The following is a 23,611-nucleotide window of genomic DNA, read 5'->3' on the forward strand; positions in this document are numbered from 1 at the left end:
CTTTAGCAATTGCAACAAGTACACATTATTTATTAATAATTTAAACATTTTTTTTTTTAAAGAGCTTGCTTTGTTGAGCCTTAATTGACAAACCTGTGCACCTTTAGACTGCAAAAGTTTAATTTAGAGATTGAACCCAAGCTCTTTGTTAACAAACCTTCACTTTTTTGTTTTGACCAGTTTGCAAAACCGTATAGCTCCAAACAGAGAATCAAAAAATAAATACTGAACATCTAAAGAGCCATTGTGTGATCTTTGTACAAGATTTATTATTTTAAATTTCTGTGGATTAAGGATAGACACAAATAATACAATATACAGTAATGTGAAAAAACAACAACTCTGAGAGGAACAAGAAACAAAAAAGCAGGTTTTAGGCACCAGATTAAAGTAAGTTTTCTTTCCTCCCTAATCAATGTTATGAATGTATTCAAGGTAACGATAAATAAATAAACGTTTAATGATTTGGATTACTACAACATTCAATTTAAAAGTCTTAAATACAGTATTGATAAATTTAGGAAATCTTAAAAATAAATCCAGTGTTACAAACATATTTTGCAAGTAATCTAAGACTGTCATGAAATGCTCAGCTAACCATTATTTTTTATTATTTAAATAAATTATAAAAAAAAAACAAAATTAGATGGAGCGCTACGCTCGGACCATCTTTACAGAAAGAAAAAAATAAAATAAAATAACATACACACATATTTTTTTTTTTACCCCCAATAGAAATTGCCAGCAACATCCATTTCCATAAATACTCAAAATTTTAAAAAATAAACAAAAATCTTAACATAGCAGTTTCAAGCCTGCAGGGTTTTATTGGATTGTGGACTTGGTTTTGAATTAGCGAGGACTTCATCACGGACATTTTTGCTTCATTTCAGTTACAAGAGCCTCCCAATGGAGGCTGAATTAACGTCCATTCTCAGCCCTAAAGTGGATGATTCAACTGGCAGATACATCTGTCCAATCACTAAAAAAAACAAAAAACAAACCCCTTCACAGAAGAAGCTGGTATGATTTAGCAGCTTATCTTATGGCTGTCACACAGAATATACTGTAGGAATGCTGTTCGATGGTGAAGAGTGACAAGTAACAGGCAAGGGGCCCAGCAGACACCGCAAGACTTGGAGCAAGCAGACACTTAAGGGGAATGCTGGCCGTTTATTTGGTTGGCTGGCACCTGTACATTTGAACAAAAGTCATCTGTGATCATCTTTGTGGCCCAGTTTAAAACGAGGAATTAAAAAAATGATAAATAAATAAATAAAAAGGTGATAAAGAGCACCTGTGCCAGGAGGTGACATCCGGGGAAGGGTATACAGGTGTGGGGAAGCCACCGTTAAATGATAACCTGGTCACTTAAAACAGTTGCAGTGGTCATGTGTCTAGATTTTAACATAACAACTAAAAAAACAATTAGTGAGCAAATTTACAATATGTCTTGAGGTCCATCTGGCGCCTTTCATTCTGATCTTGGAATAAAAATGCAGGGTCTAACTGTTACTGTTCATAATACGGGACACTCCATTAGGAAAGCAGCAGAATGGTTAGCTAAGTTTGCCAGTTATATTGTTATATTATAAAACATTATAGCATTTGCTATCTCACCCAAAAGAGCCTGTTCTAGGTAACAACAGCATAAACATAATTTATAAATGGGTTATTTATTATAAAGTAGAAACAAAAAAAAAAAAGTCTTTAAATCAACATGCCTGCATGTTTCATAGAGTTAAAGATATAAGTATGAATATAGTAAAATTTGAATAATTCAAATAAAAAAACTTTTCTCTTTATCTCTTTCCACAGACAGCCTGCAGTTTGATACTAAATCCAAATCACAGAAAATAAAAATTGGCACAGATGTATTGCTCTTAGGTTAAATTCTTCAGTAAACTACTCGCTAAGAATGAAAACCATGCCTGATTTAAATAAAAAAAAGAAAGAAAGAAAAGATGAAGGATCCAGCAGTGTCCATTTAGTCTGGGTACAAAGGCATTCAAAATATAAATAAACAATATTTCCCAAAATAATAATTTGTAAAAATAAATCATCTCCTACCTAAATAACACTAAAAATGTTTAATGATTGCTTATTTGGAGGCTTCTCCATGACACAAAGCCTCTTGGTTTTTCCCCTGGAACTGGAGATGTCAATAATGGAAATAAAGGCATTTGGAACAAAATCAAACAATAGTTCACGTAATGTGCAGTACGTTTCTGAGCAACACTGAACCTAGAGACGTTCAAATCTGTACAGCTGTGATATAAAACATGGATGGTTACTCGACTGGACATAAGGAAGAAAACATTAAAAACAAAAAAAAACCAACAATGCAAATTCACAAAGACATGAAACAGAAGGCGATACTGGGGTAGGTGTGTAGCTGCTGCATGGCTTGCAATCTTGTGGCCTATTGCTTTCATCTTTAACGACTAGACAGTTGTCCTTATTTTGTAAGTTGTAGAAACAAATGGTTCAAAAACAAAACGTTTCCAGTATTGGTTGAAGCTCGGAGTTTGTCTGGAAACTGGGCCTGCTGTGTAACAGCACAGAATGAGACAAAGCAAATGTTACAGGAAGGGAATGTTGAGTCTTAAATTAGATACAGAAAAAGGAATGTCTGGTGAACAGCGATGGTTATGAAAATAAACTGCCCACTCGCACGGTTAGCGAGTTATTTGCCATCACGTATACTGACAAGTGCTGCTTTACCTAGTAGATGTTTTACAGTCATAAGAAGTGCAGTCTATACGTTATTTACAGCGCTAAAAAGTAATTCTGGGAACATAACCAAACAAATGGAGGTATAATAAATGGAAATATACCCTTAAAAATATTTTCATCCTCCCATAATGCTACTGAAAGTCAGGTTTACAAAAGCGGATAAATGGATACTCACTTTTCTTGGTTATAGTATATAAGTTTCAAACGCCACTGATCTCCTTTTCAGTAGTAGCACTGCCTGTATGAAGCAGGCCTAAGAACTGGTTTCCAATGTCTTTTAATAATATGCCAAAACAGTGTTTCAGTAATGATTCTTTTTTGGGAATGTGGCTCCTATGAGGTTAAGGTTTTTAATTTTCCATTTATATAATTTATTGTAACATTCCTTGACTGCTTCTTTAAATCAATGTACTATACTCTTCTTATACAGCTTAATGGCAGGATTGCCTCATTTCAAAATCTACAGGACCATCAGAGAGTTTGTCAGCAGACACTGTAATTCAGGGTGAAACGACCACTGTAAGTTAACTTTCTAAGGGTGAATAAGAAAGGAAATGCCCAGAAAAGTACAGAATACAACAACAAATGAGCAATATGGGGCTATAGACAGTGCAAGCCTGCATTAACGTTACATGACAACAAGGTATCTGAGCTGGTATGGTCCACCATCTAGACGCAAGGTCCTTTAAAGAAAAAGAAAAAAAATAATAATAATAATAAAAACTGGATTGGAAAAAAATACTTTAAATTATTTTCCTTCTTGTGTACAGCAATAGCAGTAAACTGTCTATGTCAGACACAATAATAGATTCTTCTCATAAAAGAAAAATCTACATGTGAAACCTTAAATGAATTTAAACCGTACTATACATATATCTATGATACACTGTATAGTCTTGTTTTGCTATCTTCCGTTTTCTTCAATGACTAATACATTACAAGCATCCAATAGTGGTTGTCGCCATACACTCCTTGGGCTCTCACGTTCCACAATGAAAATACAGCAGGAGTTTCCAAAATGGTCTACACTCAGATCTGAAGTTCCATTTGCATTCTGCAGCTGCAGCTCCCACTTTGAAAGATTCAGATAAAACACAGTCATCAAAATCAGAAGGACTCAGACTTCTGTCGAGAACAGAATGCTTTGTCGCTTGCTGTCTGGCGTTGGAATGGTTTCAAGTTGGAGGAAATAGAGTAGTACCTGGACCTTCACCAAAAGACAATGAAAAGAAACATGTCAGGAAGTTTTGCAGACCGTTACACATACCCTAAACCGCGATTTTAAAGTAGATTCAACATGCTTTTCATATTTTTTCCTTACCTGAGACATAACTTCCAGTGACCAGCTGTCACTCATCGTGATAGGCTGAGTGGGATTGCTAGGGATTTTGCTGTCTTTTTCTGAAGGACGAAGCAGTGTGGGCCCAAATACTGTGGCCAGATTATGGAGGGACATTTTATTGATGCTTTCCTTTTCAGCAACCCTAAAATGAACACACAAATGAATTACAAGTTGCTCTAAAACATTCAGGAAAGTTTACATATCCATTCACCAATCTATCCATTTCCATCAAACCTGGATAAGATAGTGTACATACACAAAAGGACACACACACACACACACACAGATATGTGCTGCATAACATTCATTTGGGCAACGTTTGACTGCATATATGTCCTCATAGACAGAAGCTCCCAATCTCGCATATGGCATGTCTTGAGTTATTTCCGTTTCATTTTCTAAAACTGTTACTGTAAAGTCTGCGGTGGGTTGGCACCCTGCCCAGGATTAGTTCCTGCCTTGTGCCCTGTGTTGGCTGGGATTGGCTCCAGCAGACCCCCGTGACCCTGTGTTTGAATTCAGTGGGTTGGATAATGGATGGATGGATGGTTACTGTAAAGTGCTTCATGGTTACTAAATGCAGCAAAAACAGTGCTAGAGATAGCAGCAGCAAAAGGTAAAGGAGAAGTATCGATTAGGAAGTGAAACAAAAAGTTATTAAATAACATCCATCCATCCATTATCTAACCCGCTATATCCTAACTACAGGCTCACAGGGGTCTGCTGGAGCCAATCCCAGCCAACACAGGGCACAAGGCAGGAAACAAATCCCGGGCAGGGCACCAGCCCACAGCAGTATTAAATAACATGAAGGTTGAAAATCAGTGAATGCTGTTTAACGCGATTTAGACCTGTCATACTCGAACATCATGACAACTTCTTGTCCAAGATATTAAAGGATCAGTTCCAGTGAAAGCTACAAGGCTTAAAGAAAATGCAAGAGGGACTTATATCAGATATGAATAAATTTTCTAATGACATGGACTGAGGACCAGATGAATCCCTCTCAGCATATTTATATATATTATATATATTATATATATATATATATATATATATATATATATATATATATATATATATATATATATATATATATATATTCACACACACAGCATATACAATGATCATCAACAACATTCTAACCACCTGCCTAATATTGTGTAGGTCCCCCCTTTTGACACCAAGCCACCTATGATCCTTTGTCCTATGATATCTAACATTAATATATTAGCAGCAGATCCTTAAAGTCCTTTAAGTTACAAGGTGGGTTCTCTTTCCAGAACATCCCACAGAAGCATGATTGTATGAATATATGGGGAATATGGAGACCAAGTCAGCACCTTGAACTCTTCATGCTCCTCAAACCATTCCTAAACAATTTTTGCAGTGTGGCTGAGCTCATGATCTTGCTGAAAGAAGCCACTGCCATCAGGGAGTACCGTTGTCAAAAAGTGCAGTATGTGTTCTGTAACAATCTTTATGTAGGTGTTTTGTGTCAAACTAACATTCTTAAAAATGCCAGGGTCCAAGTTTCCCAGAAGAACACTGCCCAGAGCATCACAAGGCCTCTGCCGGCTTGCCTTCTTCCCAAAGTGCATTATGTTGTCATCTCTTTACTAGGTTATCTATGCACATGCACTTAGCTGCTTAACGAGAAGGTCATTTATCAAACCAGACCACCTTCTTCTGTTGTTCCATGGTGTAATCCTGACTCTCATGTGCCAATTTTAGCCACTTGCACTGGTGGGCAGGGACCAGGATGGGCACGCTAACCATTTTGCAGTAACACAGCCCCATACAAAGCAAGCTGTGATGCACTGTATGTTCCAACACCTTTCTCTCATGGCCAACATGGAGTTTTTCTGCTATCTGTGCTCTTCTGTGGGACTGGACCAGACTGGCTAGCCTGCACTTCACACATGCATCAGTGAGCCTTGGTCACCCATGACCCTGTTGCCGATTCACTGATTGTCCTCCCTTGGACTGCTTTTGGTAGGTCCTAACCCACTGCCTACGAGTAACAGTCCCCAAGACCTGCCATTGTAGAAAGGCTCTCACTCAGTCATCTATCTAACAAACTTAAGTCCTCATCAAAGTCACTCAGATCCTTATGTTTGCTCATTTTTCCTGCTTCCAAAACATCACCACTGAGAACTGACAGTTTACTTAAAGCCTAATTTATCCCGCACCTTCCCATGTGACATTGTAAAGAGATAACCAACATTATTCACTTCACCTCTCACCTCTTTAAATGGTCCAGAAGAAAAAGGAATGTGACGAGATTTGGTTCGGGTAAAGACAGCAGCAAGTTCAGCATGCAGCTTTCTTTTGCAACACTGTCAGACAAGGCTGAAAGAAAAACATTTATAACATATGTGAATGCAATCCACTATTGAGCTTAAGAACCTTAATACACTTTTTACGTACAAGAAAGCCTTCACCCTTTCTTGTTGTTCTTCATATTTCAATGCAAGCCCAATTAAAAAAAAAAAAAAAATCACTGTTAAATTTGGATATTCTACCTTCAACCAGTACTTAAAAAACCTAAAAAGTAATGTCAACATGAAAAGCAACGATTTTGTATTAAACACGAAAAGCAACTATGAGTATTAAGTATAAGCTAGGGTGGACCTGTGATCTTGCTGTATTCTGCAAAAAACAAACTGGCATACATAGTGGAGAACACACACTCACTGAAATCCCACCAGTATATGCTGGGATAGAACTCTTTGCAGTAATGCATTACACTTTTCTCTCAGTGTAAAATGTTTACACTGCCCCCCAAAACAGACAACATCCTACATTATAAGGATGATGGCATCCGACCAAAAGCAGCTACATTATAATAACATTTACGTAAAACCACATTGGATGTTTTTCAACTGGATATGATTGTTTTTATATTCACCATATTTATAAACCATATATAGCATATAAAAAGTAGCATTATTTATTACGGGCAGGAGCCCAGGGTTTGAGTCCTCCAAGAGTCTGTGAGGGATTCCTCCGTTCAAGACCCGTACCCCAAACAAAACTAACCCCACTGTCGCTGCAATGCTTTGTGGCCTATGCTAACAGAGATAGGCTTCAGCCCAACAGCAACCCTGGTCTAGATTTGAGTGGGTTAGCGGGTAACAATAATGCAACACCAGAATGATTCATGAATACCATTTCTACAGCTACGCTATGCTCTGTCCAACACAGGCATGCCCACTACTAATCTCTTATAATAAAGTTCTTCATCTCAAAATGTATACATTTTTTTTAAATAAAGGCTCCAGCCCCCACCCATGTGTTCCTGGTCTGGATTAAGCGAGTTTAGACAGTATTTATTACTTAAAAAAATAAAAATGAAAAAATCAGCCCATATGCCATGGAGTGCCACTTACCAATGCCTCCAGCAAAGTTAGGGTATAGCTCATCAGTAAAGAGAGGTTCAGGCAGCTCACGGAAGTACAGTTTTAGAGTCCCTGCAATGGCATTCACATCCATCTCGCTCATCATCACTGATACATCTTTGTTATCTGACAGAAAAGCAAACATCTTTTAAAACATACAGTACTTAATAAGGAAACGATATTCGGCCTTCAGGTTTGTTTGTCTGCTCGTGTATAAGTGTTGTTACACTCCCAGGAACTGTGTGATAACACAAATAATCACACTTAAAATGGGATGTAAAGCCCTAGGACCTACAATTTCTGTTCATAACAGCAAACACTTACTGACGTCAAATGCGGATTTTAATGCTTGGATGTCAGTTGCCACTCCTGATACCCGGTAGATCCCCACTTCCTCCATTCCTCTTCTCTCAATCTCTTCTATGCATTGTCGCACAATGTAAGGAATCTTGGACCTCTCTCTCCTGAGAAAACATGAAACGTTTTCAAAGCAAGGGAAACTTGCTGGGTGATGCTTGTTAATGACATTCATTCAAAGTTGTTTTATTTCCACATCGTGGTAACAAAAGAATCTGACTTTCACAGTGGCAATCTTATTATTGCTGAAATGATACCTACGCCATTTTTTTTACCTGTTTTCCCCCCAGTACAGTTTAAGTGGCAAGGTAGGAAATGACCAGCCACAAGCACACAATACACAACCATAAAAAGATACCAATTTCATTCCATCAGCTATTTTTATCTGCAATTATCACCATGTGTGATTACTGTTTACTCTAAACAATGCACTTCCTTTTTTTATTATTTTAATTCACTTTATTGTATGCTACTTTTATTAAAACTGTTTGATAAACAATATACAGTCAACATCATTTTATTTTCTGTACATGATGGAGAACATGATTCTCATTTGCTGTTATTGAGTGCATTTATTTTCTGTCCTCCATTACTATACTTGCTTGTGCCAGTGTTTGGCAATACTAACACGACAGAATCCAGAGCATTTCTGGATATATATGGCCAAATGGGGGAGGCAGCTTGATGGATGAGGCCTCCTGGACTATAAGCAAATCCAAATCATATTATGTAATGTCATCCATTGTTAAATTCTGCTACGTACTTCTAAAACTTTTTATCTTTATACTGTATTGAGGATTTGTTCTGATCTGTTCTGTATATTGTATTGTATTGTATTGACCCCCTTCTCTTTGACACTCACTGCATGCCCAACCTACCTGGAAAGGGGTCTCTCTTTGAACTGCCTTTCCCGAGGTTTCTTCCATTTTTTCCCTACTGGGGTTTTTTTTTGGAAGATGTTCCTTGTCTTCTTAGAGAGTCAAGGCTAGGGGGACTCTCAAGAGGAAGGGTCTGTTAAAGCCCATTGTGGCACTCCTTGTGTGATTTTGGGCTTTACAAAAATTAATTGTATTGTATTGTACAGTATTATATGTTGAATACAGCCTTCCTTGATGAGGTACATCTGTGCTATTACCTATGAAGACATTGGTATTAATTGTACAGTCATGACAGTTTTAATATTCCAAAGAGGATATACTGAAGGAGAAAAAGGTTCTGCAAGTTGAATGCAGGAAAAATCCAAGAGATGGCTGGAGACAAGTGTAACAAAGTTCAGGTTCCACTGAAACTAAGGAAACCACATCTGCTGCATCAGAAAAAAAAATGGTTTGGGGCTACTGAGGATTTCAGTAAATAAATTTCTCCAGATTTCTCCAGAAAGTCACATATTAGCTTCAGAGTTGATTAACTCTTTTAGGGCTGAATATTTTTTCCAAAAAAGTTTTCTGAATAGTACACAAAGCAGTGGTTTTATACGGAAATAAACATGAAACATCACCAGGAATGAATACCAGGCTGGTTGCCAAGCTGTCTTCATGTTGTGGTGAGCAGGGGCGGCAGCAGCAGTCACGGTTGCAGTGCATTTCAATCTGGTTTGTACTGCTTGTCATCGTAAGTGGCAGTCCTCTCACAGAAATTTTGCTATAGGTGCGTCAAACACACAAACCTGTTCAGCACCTCCATCAGCAAGGGACCAATCCACTTAAGCTGGTACTTCACATTCGTTTTTGATCACTTGTATCAAAATTGGAGTCCAATTCGGCAATTATATGCAAAATGTCATTCACGGAGTATTGTGCTTTTACACATTTGCTTCCATTTCTCGCTAGCTGCCATTTATGCCACTGTTTTCTCCTGGCTATGCAGGGAATCTCGGTCAAACCAATGAATCTAACTTTCCTTCTAGCAAAAAGAGTCCAACTAAAACATAACAGCAGGCTTTGTCATCATTTACAGTTGATTACCACCGACAACCCCTCCTTTAACCAAAGTCAACATCCAGCCTGAAAGAGTTAATAATGCCCTGCCGTGGGTTTGTGTGTGTGTCTAGGATTGGCTTCTGCCTTGTATCCAATGATGATAGGGTGGGCAATGGCTCTCCATGACCCTGAACTGGACAATAAGGTTACAAACCTGATGGAAGGATTACCAAATGTCATCAAGTGTGGTGTGTATTGCTATCCCGTCTCTATAATTTAGACTTCTGATTCATCTCAGCTTTCTTAGAGCAGCATTATCAGTGAGTGGTCTGTAATAAAAGCCTGAACACAGATGCAGGTGTTTTCAGTCATAACCCAGTTGAGTCTGTAATTTTTTTTTTTTTTTGGTACAGATTACGCAGTCAAGTTAAGGTTGTGTTTGACAAACATAAATATTACTCTCCTGTGTGGGAGCTGCAATTACACAAAGTTGAATGTTTGGTTTACTGAGATCTCAGCAGTTGACTAGTATAGCAAACAATATCCAGAAACAAAGCACCCACAGTATTTCTATTTTTGTTTTTAATATCCTTCCACCTTTTCCTGTTTTCCTTTGTGGTTTAAAAAGATTTTCCTTCATTTTAAACCACTGGATTAATTTTAAGACTTTCTAAAAATCTTAATAATATACTGGATATCCAAAACATAATTACTTTTGGTATCAGAAACTTGGTATTTTTTAATATTTTGTAATATATTATGGTGGATACACTAAAAAAACAAAACATTAAGAGTCAAGTAAGCATGGTTTGGTACTGCACTGGCCTTATACTGTACTAGCTGTAAGATGAATTCTCATCTCAGCATTTATCTATTAATAGTTTATTTATACACGGGGTCCTCGGGTTGCAACGTCGCGACATACGACGTTTCGAGTTTACGACGCTCATTCCCATAAAAACTTAAAAAAAAAAAAAATTGAGACGTGAGTGTTTTGGATTACGCTGTTAGCATCGTACTTACAGACTTACGGGGGTGAACTAGTTTGGTTGCAGGTGGCAAAAGTACGCGGCATATGAGTGAGGGAGTTTGCGAACTACAGTAGTTTTGTAGCATGCTGTGAAAGTAAAAGTACGCGGTGTATGAGTGAGGGAGTCGAACTTACAACGCTCACTCCCATAAAAACTTACAAAAATCGAGACATGAGTGTTTCGGCTTATGCCATTAGCGTCGTACTTACAAACTACATGGGCAAACTAGTTTGGTTATGCGCAGTGGAAGGATATGCAGTAACACAGCAAGGGAGTTGGCGAACTCGTTTGGTTGCACGCGGTGGAAGTGTTCTATTTGTGTTGCTTTGTTTGACAACTTTTCGGCCCTTATCATGGCTCCTAAATGAAAGTCAGAGTCTTCATATGGTAGTGTTTTGAAGAAGAGGAAAGCCATCACGAGGGAAGTGAAATTAGACATTGTAAAGAGATCAGAAAAAATAAAGGTAAGGAATTTATTTTTACACTCATTTTGTGTCATTTTTTCTGTTACTACAGTACAGTGTACAGTGTCCTTTTCCTTTTTCTGTGGCTTAGTTGTGTTTTTATGTTCTAGATTATTATTTTGCAAATGTGTTAGGATAGGTAAGTGACTTAGGCTAGGGTGTGTTTCGACTTACAACAAAATTTGGGTTACATCACTGTTGTAGGAACGGAACTGTGTCGTAACCTGAGGACCCCCTGTGTGTGTGTGTATGTGTGTGTGTGTGTATATATATAATATATATATATATATATATATATATATATATATATATATATACACACACACACACCCATAAACATAATGTTTTAGTTTTTACTGAGCACGTTTATACATATCATTTTGACTTCAGATTTAAAACAGGGAACTTTTATATTTTATTTATTGTGCCTATTTTGGGCAGCCTTGTGCTGCACTTATCATAGCAGATACTTCACTGCTCTGGGGTCCTTAACCTCACCTTCCTAGCCAGACAACTACCACTTCAAATTCCACACTCTTGTCTGTTTTCCACCTGTTCTCCAAGTAATTACTTATCAAATCCAAAAACACATGCAACAAAGATTACATAAGTTGTCTAAATGGGCTGTTTATACTCGAACAAAGGAGACAGTGTGGGGACCCAATTCGGGTATTCAAAATCCTCATAGGCACTGATAAAGTAGATCCAGCAACATGAGGATGAATCACATACTTGAGGACATCAGTGGAAATTATGGGGATGTGCATTTGAAACTGAATCCAGAAAGCATTTCTTTGTGCCAAGAGTTTTGGGACTCATGAACTAACTACTGAGACATGGAGTTGAAGCAAAAACGTTTGTCAATCTTTAAGAAGAAACTGGATAAGACATTGGGACAGCTTAGATATTAGGTAAACAAACTGGCTAGATGAATTGAATGGTTTCCTCTCGTTTGTAAAAATTTCTTATGTTCTACTTACTTTGTTACAACTCCAATTTTAACACCAAAGACTCCAGTTTGTTTTCTTGATGGCATTCTCTTAAGACTAAGCTCCCGGCTGGTGAACTTCATAGAGAGTTTGATTTCAATCTGTGAATTGAAAACTTGAATATCATCAAAGCGGCTCAATTAATTCTCCTCCTCACATAAATACTGTATTTGTACTTTTCTCAACCCACCAGGCAGCAAAACAAAAATAAATGAGCAACAAGAAACAAAAATAAAGTAATGCAGATATTTCCAGTATGGTTGAAACAGAAGAAGCAAAATTGAGAAAATATTACTTCTGTATAACAGTGGCACTTCACTTTTTAATTATTAGTAGTTTATTATACTTGTGAATCAATTGGCAGCATTCAGAAAGAAAAAACAAGAGTTTGCCATATCGCTAGGAATTTAATTTTGCCTCAAAAAGATTGCTTTCTTGGTTCTTGATATCTTTCTGATAATCTGTTCTTGTGTAGTTCTAATTCTTTTTACTGTATTTACATTATACATTAGGATGATATGGAAGAGTTTTTCAACCACATAAAAACACATTACAAGGCTATCTTCCTCATCTACAGAGAAGTTCTAAGAAAAAGCAGGACAGTCCACTCACCCCATTCATTGATATCAAAGTCCTCTGCCAGTCTTTGTCTTGTAAAGACTGTGGGTCCAGCTGCATTAAAACAAAAGGAATTTAAAATATTTTCATTTATATGGGACACTCATTTGTTAATTTATAGCAAATACTGTCTCTCTCTCCCTCAAATATAGACTTCTCAAGTTTAGCTACCTTTAGAAATTACTGTTTCCAAAACCACCTAATTAAACGATTCAAAGTTCCTGTATCTGAAGTTTTTAGTCAGACACTTGCCTAATTTCTACTTTGTGCTATTTTACAAAGTGGCCAACCAGCAATGTACTACACAAATGAGAATAATGAGCTTGTCTTGAAAAGTATTTTCTGATTATGAGGGTAAATGAAAAAGTAAAGGCAATTTGAAAATTCAGCAGTAACTGCAACAGATATAAGCTAACACAATACAACACACTCACGAAGGCTCATGGGCAGTTTGAATACACACAGAGCAGTGCTCTACCCCTTAGTCTAGTAGAAATACACATGGTCTCTCCAGTGCAAGATTGCATCATGGTTGTACAACGCCCCCATCGTAAGATAACTTTGGGTAGAAGGAGTGAAACGTGATGAAATTCACCCAAGGATGTTGGCTTGTGCAGATCGGTGAATTTTTTGGGTGGCTATCTTGCACAAATTTTACATACCCCAAGTCATCCAGCATTAATAAAGTATCTATCTATCTATCTACCTACTATGGCATGTGAAGAACCATAGCTGATATCCTAATGTGCGGCAACAGCTGACAGTATAATCCATCAGTCTTCTCTGATGAAGGCATCCTTCATATCGATGTGGGATTGTGTGCCCAAGTCTTCATTTGATTTTTGTTTTTCGATGAAAAACAAGAAGTCCTTCTGTTTGAACGACTGCTCTAGGCCCCCTAAAGACAAACTATTTTGAAGACTGGAAAAGCCATAATGATAGGCAGCTGCACACAGCCCAGATATACGACACTGGGAAACATGCCAAACTGCGAATGACGGTCTGCTCTGCCACAGCTCAGCCTGGCAAGTTCTGGGTGTCAGTCCACAAAGGGCTCACCAAATTTAAAAGCACACAAACTAAAAGCCATTTCCATTAATCAAGGGAGTTTTTGTTTTTAATTATTTTGGGTGTCATAATACTATTTGTTGATTATCCATCCTGTTAAAAAGAATCTTAATATGCAGTCTAATATAATTAAATACAATGGCAAGGTTGCTACAAGATGTATTATTATGATGGACCAATTATATGCTATTTTTATTTATTTTTTTGTCTGCATACAAACAAATTATAAAGTTAGACCTTTTCAGATCTAATAGGCTTCTAAATAGGATCCGTAAGCCAAGCACTGCAAGTTTCATTCCCGCTGCTGTCTCATTCATATTTAAGCACTTTAATCATCTCCAATTACAGCTGGCAGCGCTGGAGCTGAGGCACCGTCCTGTTCTCTCATTAAGACTCAATGCATGTGAAAGCCTCGGCCCCCCTTTCTTCTGTCTCCAGGTCACGTGGCAAAACAAAGCAGGAGATTTTGCCAGCTTCATTGTTATTCATAGGCTTTCCTGTTTCTATGCAGTTTTTCATCCTTTCTGCTTTCTATTCTGCAAGAAGTCAGCACAATGGAGGCACCCTCACATCTGAACGTAACACCCGTGGGTAACACCAATAGCAGAGCGCGCTCTTTAATGAGCCGTCTGGTAGTCATGGGTGATGCGTCGCCTGAAAACTCCGCCTGCCTGCATAGATTTCACTGGCAAGCAGAAAGGGATTTTTTTTTCTTTTATTGGTTACAATGCTTATGAACCTGGCTAGATACTCAATACATAGTAATTCACCTGGAAAATCCTCTACACGTTTAACATTTTGGTGTTTAATAACAAGGCTAAGCCTATTGTCTGCATGGCTCCAGTGTCACAAAAAATGCTATTTGTCTTTGTTAGTAGGACAAAAACGCCTTGTGAATGGCAAAGAGGTTGACCGAAAGATGATTAATACTTCCCATATGAACTAATTAACACAGAGGCTATGAGCTATGATCAGCTGGAATGGTTTTATCTTCTTTCTGAAGGTAGTCATAGAAACTGCCACTTGGCCTATCTCTCCATACCTCACCTTTAAACCCATATGTCCACGTCAGCTCCCCAAAGCCGGGGTTATTCATTCTATTTAAAGATAGTTATTTATGTGAACGGTGGGGTTTTGTTGACATATAATATCATTCACATTTTAAGCTATGACTACAGATGTTCATACTTGCACTAGGTTAAAATATTAGAAATAAGAAACTGTGACATTGAGTGTGTTTAAATGCACACACACAAACAGGTTAAGGTAGAAACCTGATTTCTTAAACATTTGCATCTACATGGGCAAGTATTCTTCCAAAGTTCTCCTTTGTCAAAATGCTCCAAAAAAATCTGTGAATCTGAAAATAAGCAAGATGCATGTGATCGTTTTCTTGTGTTTTATAAATATGCTTAGTCAAACTGACGCTTTATTTATAGGTCTGTTTTTGGATTGTATTCAGCATACTCTTTTTTTGCTTGGCTGTGTGACTGAGCCCTGCAAAGGAACAACATACTGGTGCATAATGCTGGAATAACAACAACGTGGGTATTTTTACTTCAATAAGGTAACATATGCGTTAGGTTACTTGTTACTTTAAAACATAATCAGACTACATAATGCATGTTTACTTTAAAAATGTTACTCGTCCGCTCCTAAGATTGTGTTGCGGAGCTTAGCACTGTACGTTCAGCTCATCAACAACAATTCAGTATTTCAGGCAGAAGAAGGAATATTACAATTGCCTGAGCATTTTGCCACAGGAAATGTATTTTGTCAACAATTCTACCCATTGCTATTGAAAGTGTGTGAAGAAAATACATGTGTAACAATAACCCAGTTAAGGGTTTACATGGGTAATTGGGTAATTGGTGGAAATCTACCTGAGTTAACTTGGTTATGAGGCCAATAACCTGTGTAAGAGGCATTTCCCAGATATATAAGATTCATAAATGTTTTACTAAATGATAATGTATAATCTATGGGAGGTTCCTATAACCCCCATCAGTTGAAATGAAATGGTATATTCTAGCTATTTCTAACTTCTCTGACTAAACATTATTCTCAGTTAGTGAACAGCCTTTCCATGTGTAAGGTGTAGAGGGTGCATGGTTTTAAACCGTACCTTCCGTGCATGTTTTGTGTACTAAGAAACATGTAAGACAAAGCACTTAATTGAAAAGTGCTGCGCCGTACATTTAAAGTTAAGAATCTTTAAGTATAGAAGCAACTAAAGTTTTACAAGAAAAGCTAAGTTTAGAGAAGATACATTTTTGCTTTTTTTTGCCTTTTATTCTACGTGTGTAACAACTTTTTTCTTTATTCTTGTGTGGATTGCTTGCTTAGAATTTTCAATAAATATTTTAAAACAAACTTTTGGACTGAGAGATTTTTTCCGCCACGTGTTTTTCCCACGCTTAATCTCGCCTGCGGCTACAACCGGAATTGTCTAACCAAAATAAGGCATTTAAAGAACTGGGTTTCTATAAATAACCGGGTGATTAATGCGCATTGTTTACTCAAGTAACTTAATAATTGCCAGACTACACTAAATATACTGCTACAAACATATTTTTTTTTTTTTTTACTTTTTAGTCTGAGAATTCTGTTTATAAGCATTCATGACAGTAACATGCCTCAGAGAAGATGTTAAATTTGAATGAGTTTGACATGTTTAAATAATGTAATCACTTAAAGAATAGACTTGTCAACAAGCTTTTATGTTTGGGCAACTAGAAAAGTGGAAAAATAATTAAAGCCAAATATTTGGTGGATAAGAGCTGCCAAAACCGAGAATTTGAAAACCACAATGAGAAGTCATGAGTAACCAACTACAGGATGCTGTAAACGAGAGTTCTAAGCAGCTAATGATGGAGTGGTGGTGAACCAATTTGAGTAACATTTAGGGGATGGAGAAAAAAATAATCAGAAAAGCTGTCTAATTTTTCATTCTTTAAAGGAGTTGAAATTTCTGGAATAAAAGCATTCATTGGGCAAGAAGTCTTTTTTTTTGTTGCCAATGTATCTTTTTAACGTTGTAACATGACAATTAAATGTTCTTTCTGTAAATGTTCATTCAGTAAATTACTGCACAGTACGTATCTACATTCGAAGTACAAAATTCATCTGCTCCCTTTGAGAAACTTTAAAGTTTTGATGCATCACACAAAAGTATTTTTTACAGTTCCCTTTTAATCAGCACAACATCACAAAGAGGTGAGGTCATCCCATAGCACCTCTGATGTGTTAAGGTCTGAGCTCATAGTGGGCCACTCCAAAAAGCAGATGTTTTTATTTTAACCCATGCTGTAATAAATTAACTTCAATGTTAAGGGTCTTTGTCCTGCTGCATCATGGGACTTTTGTTGAGCTTCAAAGCTATACTGACATTATTCTGTAGGATATTTTGATAAACATGGAAATCTATTTTCCGCTCAATGATGGTTCTTCATCTTTGAGATGATGTTTTCATGTCGGTACGTGGCACCCTTTAAATGCCATAGGTACTGCTTTGTTTTCTTCCAAAACAATACAACCTTAGTTTCATCAGTAAGCAAACTACTTTCCCAATAGCATTGTGAATTGTACAGATAGTCTCTGCCATGCTGGGAGTTCTTTTTTGTTGGGGAGAGCAGCAGCTTCCTCCTTGGTGTCCTGCCATCGGCACTATGCCTGCTCAATGCTTTGTGTAGAGCGACTCATGAAGACAGATGTCAACCTGTTCCAATGATTGCTTCAAGATTTCAACTGGCTGTTACTCTAGAGTTCACTGTACTTCACTGAGCATTCTGCATTGTGCCCATTGAGTCATCTTGGCTGGACAGCAGCCACAGTACTAAACATTGTCTCCACTTAAAAACTGTGGACTGATGAAATGGCTTTGTGATCATATGAAATGGAAGCATTCTTTTGGAAAGCAATTAATCATACACATCAGATGACAATGCTGTACTCTGCATCTTCAGTAAAGTGTACAAGATGAAATAGCAAAGATGATACAAATACTGTCCTACCTGAATTTGACCTTTACCAATAATCCGATCGGTGCTCTCTCCATCCTCTTTGTTGAGCTTAGTTTTATTGTAACATTTCTCATAACAGAGTAATCGCAGTGTCTGGGAGCCTTCCAGTTCAATCTCAAACTCCTAGTCAAAGGCATGAAAAAAAAATTGATCTACACATCCAGGCTCAAAAACCATTTTAAGCTAACAAGTAAAGTAACATAAATAAACATTTTTATAAGTCTGAACACAGCAGCTCTTTAAGGGTCTGAGCAGCGTACACCTGAGATAGGAATCTGAACATTTATTTATTACACATAAGAAATTAACTTTAAAAATCCATTCTACGCTGCAGAGCCTTAATATTGTGGCAATCTGGTAATCATTATAATTTAGTAAAAAGCACCAATCTAAATCAAGCAATCAGTCTTTACTTTATACAAAACTTTCCAAGGCACACGCAATCAAAAGCTACTTTATGCAACAAGTAACAATAACAATCCCACCAGAGGACCCTCATTCTCAAAATAACCTTTTCACTTTTACCAACAACTTACCTCATTCCAGTTTGGCTCTGTTGTATCTCTATAGACCCGCGTCTTGGCTTTGTTCACAAAATAACCAAATGAGTCCACTTCAAGTGTACAGTAAAGGTCTGTAAACAAAGACAACACACATTAAGTCCTACTACAAGGCAAACAATGATGGAAAAAAAATGAAACAGAGCAAGAACATTGAGAAAACAATTAGCAGGCGCTCTTAAGAATTTTTATTGAAATCATGCTTGCCACATACACACTCACTCACACTCATAAAAATTGTATATCCACCTGAATTCTCTATCCAAAATAAGGGATTGTAAGGTAACATACTTTGTGGACAATTCTACCTTTTGCTATTGAAAGCTTGTTTGAAGAAAATACATGTGCAGACAGGCAGAGTGCAACGGACAGACTAAAAAATCCTTAACAGTAACCTGGTTAAGGGTTTACATGGCCACAGAATTGGGTAATTTGCAGTGAAATCTACCTGTGTTAACATAGTTAAGAGCCCAATAACCTGAATTCTCTAGCCATAATAAGGCATTTCAGGAACTGAGTTTCTGTAAATTAACAGGTTATTGATGTGCATGTAAATATGCCTATTGTTGTTCAAGTAGCTTAATAACTGCCAGACTACACTAAATTTACCGCTTCAAAAAAGTTTTTTTATGTTTTAACTTTTCAGTCTGAGAATTCTGATTATAAGCATTCATGACTGTAAGATGAAAACATGACTCAGAGACGATGTTAAATTAGAGTGTGTTTGACATGTTTAAATTAATGTAAACACTTAAAGAATTGGCTAGTCATAAAGCTTTTATTTTTGGGGAACTAGATAAACGGAAAAATAAATAAAGTCAAATATTTGGTGGATGATAGTTGCCAAAACCGAGAATTTGAAAACCACAATGAAAGTCACGAGTAACCAAACACAGACTAGTTATAAAGCTTTTATTGTTTAGAAAATGTTTATACCCAAGTTTTTTTGTTTTTTTTTTTATTTCGCCTTATACAATTTCTCATATTAGAAATTTGTCAGTTTTCGAATACCCCTTGGGGTCAGAGTGCAGGGTCAGCCATTGTACAGCACCCCTGGAGCAATTGAAGGTTAAGGGCCTTGCTCAAGGGCCCAGCAGAGTAAGATCTCTTTTGGAAGTAACAGGGATTTGAGCTGGCAGCCTTCGGGATACCAGTGCAGATCCTTAGCCTCAGAGCTGGTTAAATATTGTCAATTTTGATTAAACGCAGTATTTAATGACAATTTCAACTGCACAATGAATTAAAATTAGGCAGGTAACACATTATAATAAGAACATTTGGTGGCACGTACAGTACAATACTGCCAGATAGATGGCTTGAAGCCAGAGCCTATTTTCAAATCTGTTTACTCAACTGAAGATGACAGCAAAACCATTATTCTTAAAGCATACTTACTTAAGCTCTGTTTCAACCCACAAGCAGAATGAACAATAACACTCAAAAACCCATAGAGTCCAGGAGATTCATCATCTGCAGAAATAAAAGAGCAAGAGTTTCTCCAATATGTCTATATTACTGTAAACCATGACAGTTTTTATTCTATTCTATCATGCCCTGAATAATGTAATAAGACCAGGGAAGGGCTCGTCAGAATGGTGTGTCTAAGGTTTGCAAAGAAAAAACCTAAGGGCGCGCTTGACCAGAAGATCACTAGGGGGTTTCATGCATATATCCCAGCTGTGTAATAAAGGAAAAAAGGCAAGAGAGACCTCATGGATCAGAGGTTTAGGCTGGCCTAACGGTTTTACAGCTTCAGTAAATTCAAAGTACAATCTCAGACCCTGCAAGCAACTCTTGAATAAAATGGATAATATACTCAATTGGGGTTAGAGCGACCCGCGTCACAAAACATTTGAATTTTGAGGCTGGAGACAATGGCTATAAGGCAGACGTTAAGCATGGCAACGCAAGGAAGAGAAACTTTCAGCATATAAAGTACAGGATTGAAGAGCAGGTGCATGATTTCTGTTTATTTTGGAGGGGAGATAATTGGGAGCAAGTGGTCACACAGGCAAAAGGCCCCTTTGAAACATATGATAACGAAAATTAGCAGTGCATGTGCAGGAACCTGAATTTGCAGCGTCTCTCAGGGTTGGAATTTGCTCCAGACACTGCTGTTGATTGTTCCTTTAAGGTACTTTTTGATTATCTGTGGTAATGCTAACGACATAAATATGCACTGACAAATGCCACAGTAGGAAACACACAAAAGTCATGCTGAGAACTGGAAAAAGATAAAGAAAAATATATATTCATGAACCCCCAGAAAATCACTTTATAGGACTGTCCTTACCTTCCTTGTTTATAGTCAGTGGGATACTATGGACCGTCTGAAGCTTCACACAGGAGTTGGTTAACATCTGAAGCTCCACAGATGTCAGCGAGAAGCTTTTAAAACCTGCAAGCCAGCAATGATAAAATCAATGAGATGCGGCACAAAGATTTGATCAACCTTCTATCCTTAACGACCTTTAATTAAAGTAAACTTTTATGGAATTGCTCAGAAATTAATCACACAAGAAGATAGGCCATAAACCATAAATGAACAGGCTGACCAAGACATGCCAAGTAGGCCTATGATGCCTTCTAATAATCAGAAATGACTTTTTCTGTCTATTTCACCTGGTCATTGTATATTGCATTGTATATTGTCTGTGTGTCTGTCTGGTTGCGATGACTCTGTCATACCAAGAGTTGGTGCAATGCAAACAATTTTTTGTAATAAAATGCATTGTATGTTATTTCAAAAGATGGCAAATCACAAACATTAACATTGCTTTTAGGAATCCCATACCAAATGGTATATAATCTTGACATACGCATTGCAAGGCACACTGAGAACATTTACACCGTTGGTCTGTATTGATTAATTAGATTTCAACCTGTCTTAGAAGGGTAGCACGGCTAGAAAAAGATTTTAAAAACTGTAGGGCTTCAAAGTAGTAAGACTCCCTTTTACCAGAATGGTATGCCAATCAGGGAGATAGTTACACACAGTCTCACTACTGCTACACTCAAGAATGCTCCCTTCACTGCAGCTTCTCATATCTCAAGTGCCACCAAGTCTACACTTTGCACTCCATCTCCTCACCATTGACCTTCAGTGAATGCTTTAGATGGGCAGGACTGGAGAGCTTTGTTAGACAATATCTGGAAATTCAGTCTAAGTTTTTCTAAAGTTCAAATGACACAAATTTTAATTTTGTGGCACATAAAACTTATGAAACTATGGAATGGGTGCACTTCATCCTTTTATATGAAAGCAGTAACCAAAATTCTGGTAAATGTATATCTTCAGATCTAAATCCCCGTCATTTCATTCTACAGTCCCTGGCACTATAAATTAGCCTCTTCAAAGATCTCTTCTATATGCTGGCATTGCTTTCCCGTCTTGTAGCTTACAGAGACACATTCTGGTTCTTGCTGGCCAGTTATTTTCAAGCAGATAGGGTCACTTTACAGTGACACGGCCAACAGTTAGAAAGAATTTTAACTTGGTTTACAGTCTGAATTGTGGAGCTCCTTAGCCTTACCAACCACAGAAATTAATCATAAATAACAAATATGTGATTTGCTCCAACCTGAACAAACAGAATATATATATGCAATATGAAAAACTTATGTGTGTTAAATTAAAACTAAAAAGAAAAATGCACCATGCTATGTGCTTCTGTTGTTTTAAATGTGCTCCATAAATAAAATTGATTTGACTTCTCTATGCAGTTATGGTTAAACAAGACATTTAGGCAATATTCTAAAGGACACCAACGTTGCACTAATTCAGTGAAAACTTGCTGGTGCTTGGACAGACTGCACACTGACAGTCATGACTTTAGATGTTGTATACTTTGAATCTGCAGAATACATCTGAATTTGTAATAAAGTAAGCCCAGGTTCTCAGAAGCATATATTCAGCACAGCATTTTAAGCATCCACCTTCCAAAATACTTGCATTTCTTTTGCTGCTCTCGAATGAGTTCCCTCCACTCTGCTCGTTCATAGTCGGAAGAGATTAGGAACATGTAACTCTGAAATGAATATAAAAAAAAACATGAAGAGTTTAAAAGGGCAGAGCAGAGGGGGTCAGGGTAGGTTGTGACACTTTCACATTCACAATCCCAACTCACCTTGCCATTCCGGTTGTGTACTTTGAAAGCCATGTTAGGTGACGTCAACAGCAGCAGTGACTCTTGCTCTGACAGCTTCTTCTTTAGTCTCTCTATCACCTTACTCCCTTTGTTAGCTTTCTGTGGGCAAAGCGTGGAGAAATGGGTTAAGAATAAGAACAATTGTGGGGGAAGCTCAGTTAAAATTTAACAACAAAAATACAAACAAGTACGCTTCTAAAAAATTGATTCTGTTTTTCTGAGGTGTAAACCATGTTAAGAATCTTTAAGAATAGTAAGCTACAGTACAACGGTTCACACGTACGGTTATTTACGGTATTTTAAAATTGAGGCAGACTCGTGTCATGCAACTTCCTTTGAGTCACAAAGACAGTCTTACTGAGAGGTAAAACTTTTATTTTCCAACTGCACTAACTCTGTGAGCACAGATTTGGCACTATTGTCTTTTAAGCTGTAACATCTTAGCTATTAGGCCACACTGCTGGAGAACTACACTTTTTGTGACTATTACAAAAATAAAGCTTTATACCTTCTCCCTCTGAATCTCACTCTTGATTTGTGATATTTTTATTTTCATGGCATCGATCTCCTCGTCTGGTATCTGTGGGATGCTGGGAGAGGAATCTGTTTCATCCACAGTTTGGAAGCTGAGGTCAGCTAAAGGGATGTACCACTTACAGTCATACTGCTGACTTCTCCTGCAAAAAGACAAGAAGAATTTTAATTCATTGCGATGGGCTGGCTTCCTGCCCGGGATTTGTTCCTACCTTGCACCCTGTGTTTGCTGGGATTGGCTCCAGTAGACCCCCGTGACCCTGTGTTAGGATATAGCCGGTTGGATAATGGATGGATGGAATTTTAATTCAGATCTAAAGCAACAACACACTGTTCTCATAATGGCACGAATACATGAGGCCAGTTTGCTTGCTACTGTGAAGCTATGTGTGCACAATAACTAATAAGGCATTACAGGAGGG

The 23,611-nt window shown here is 37.5% G+C and overlaps 1 protein-coding gene across 1 annotated transcript in view; it reads right to left on the minus strand.

Annotated features, from left to right (window-relative positions):
- Positions 1-242: 242 nt before the first annotated feature.
- LOC120540944 (breakpoint cluster region protein-like) overlaps positions 243-23,611 on the minus strand; it is a 184,027-nt gene continuing 160,658 nt past the window's right edge. The window contains exons 10-23 of the mRNA XM_039772144.1: positions 23,164-23,332; positions 22,635-22,754; positions 22,460-22,535; positions 20,801-20,905; positions 19,903-19,977; positions 18,484-18,581; positions 17,939-18,070; positions 12,852-12,911; positions 12,231-12,340; positions 7,804-7,943; positions 7,471-7,605; positions 6,325-6,430; positions 4,058-4,220; positions 243-3,943 (exon numbers count right to left, since the gene is read on the minus strand). Of these exons, the coding sequence (XP_039628078.1) occupies positions 3,854-3,943; positions 4,058-4,220; positions 6,325-6,430; positions 7,471-7,605; positions 7,804-7,943; positions 12,231-12,340; positions 12,852-12,911; positions 17,939-18,070; positions 18,484-18,581; positions 19,903-19,977; positions 20,801-20,905; positions 22,460-22,535; positions 22,635-22,754; positions 23,164-23,332 (1,579 nt within the window). The 3' untranslated portion in view covers positions 243-3,853. The remainder of the gene's footprint in view (positions 3,944-4,057; positions 4,221-6,324; positions 6,431-7,470; positions 7,606-7,803; positions 7,944-12,230; positions 12,341-12,851; positions 12,912-17,938; positions 18,071-18,483; positions 18,582-19,902; positions 19,978-20,800; positions 20,906-22,459; positions 22,536-22,634; positions 22,755-23,163; positions 23,333-23,611) is intronic.

This window comes from Polypterus senegalus, chromosome 12, assembly GCF_016835505.1.
Source record: "Polypterus senegalus isolate Bchr_013 chromosome 12, ASM1683550v1, whole genome shotgun sequence".
Taxonomy (NCBI): Eukaryota; Metazoa; Chordata; class Cladistia; order Polypteriformes; family Polypteridae; genus Polypterus; species Polypterus senegalus.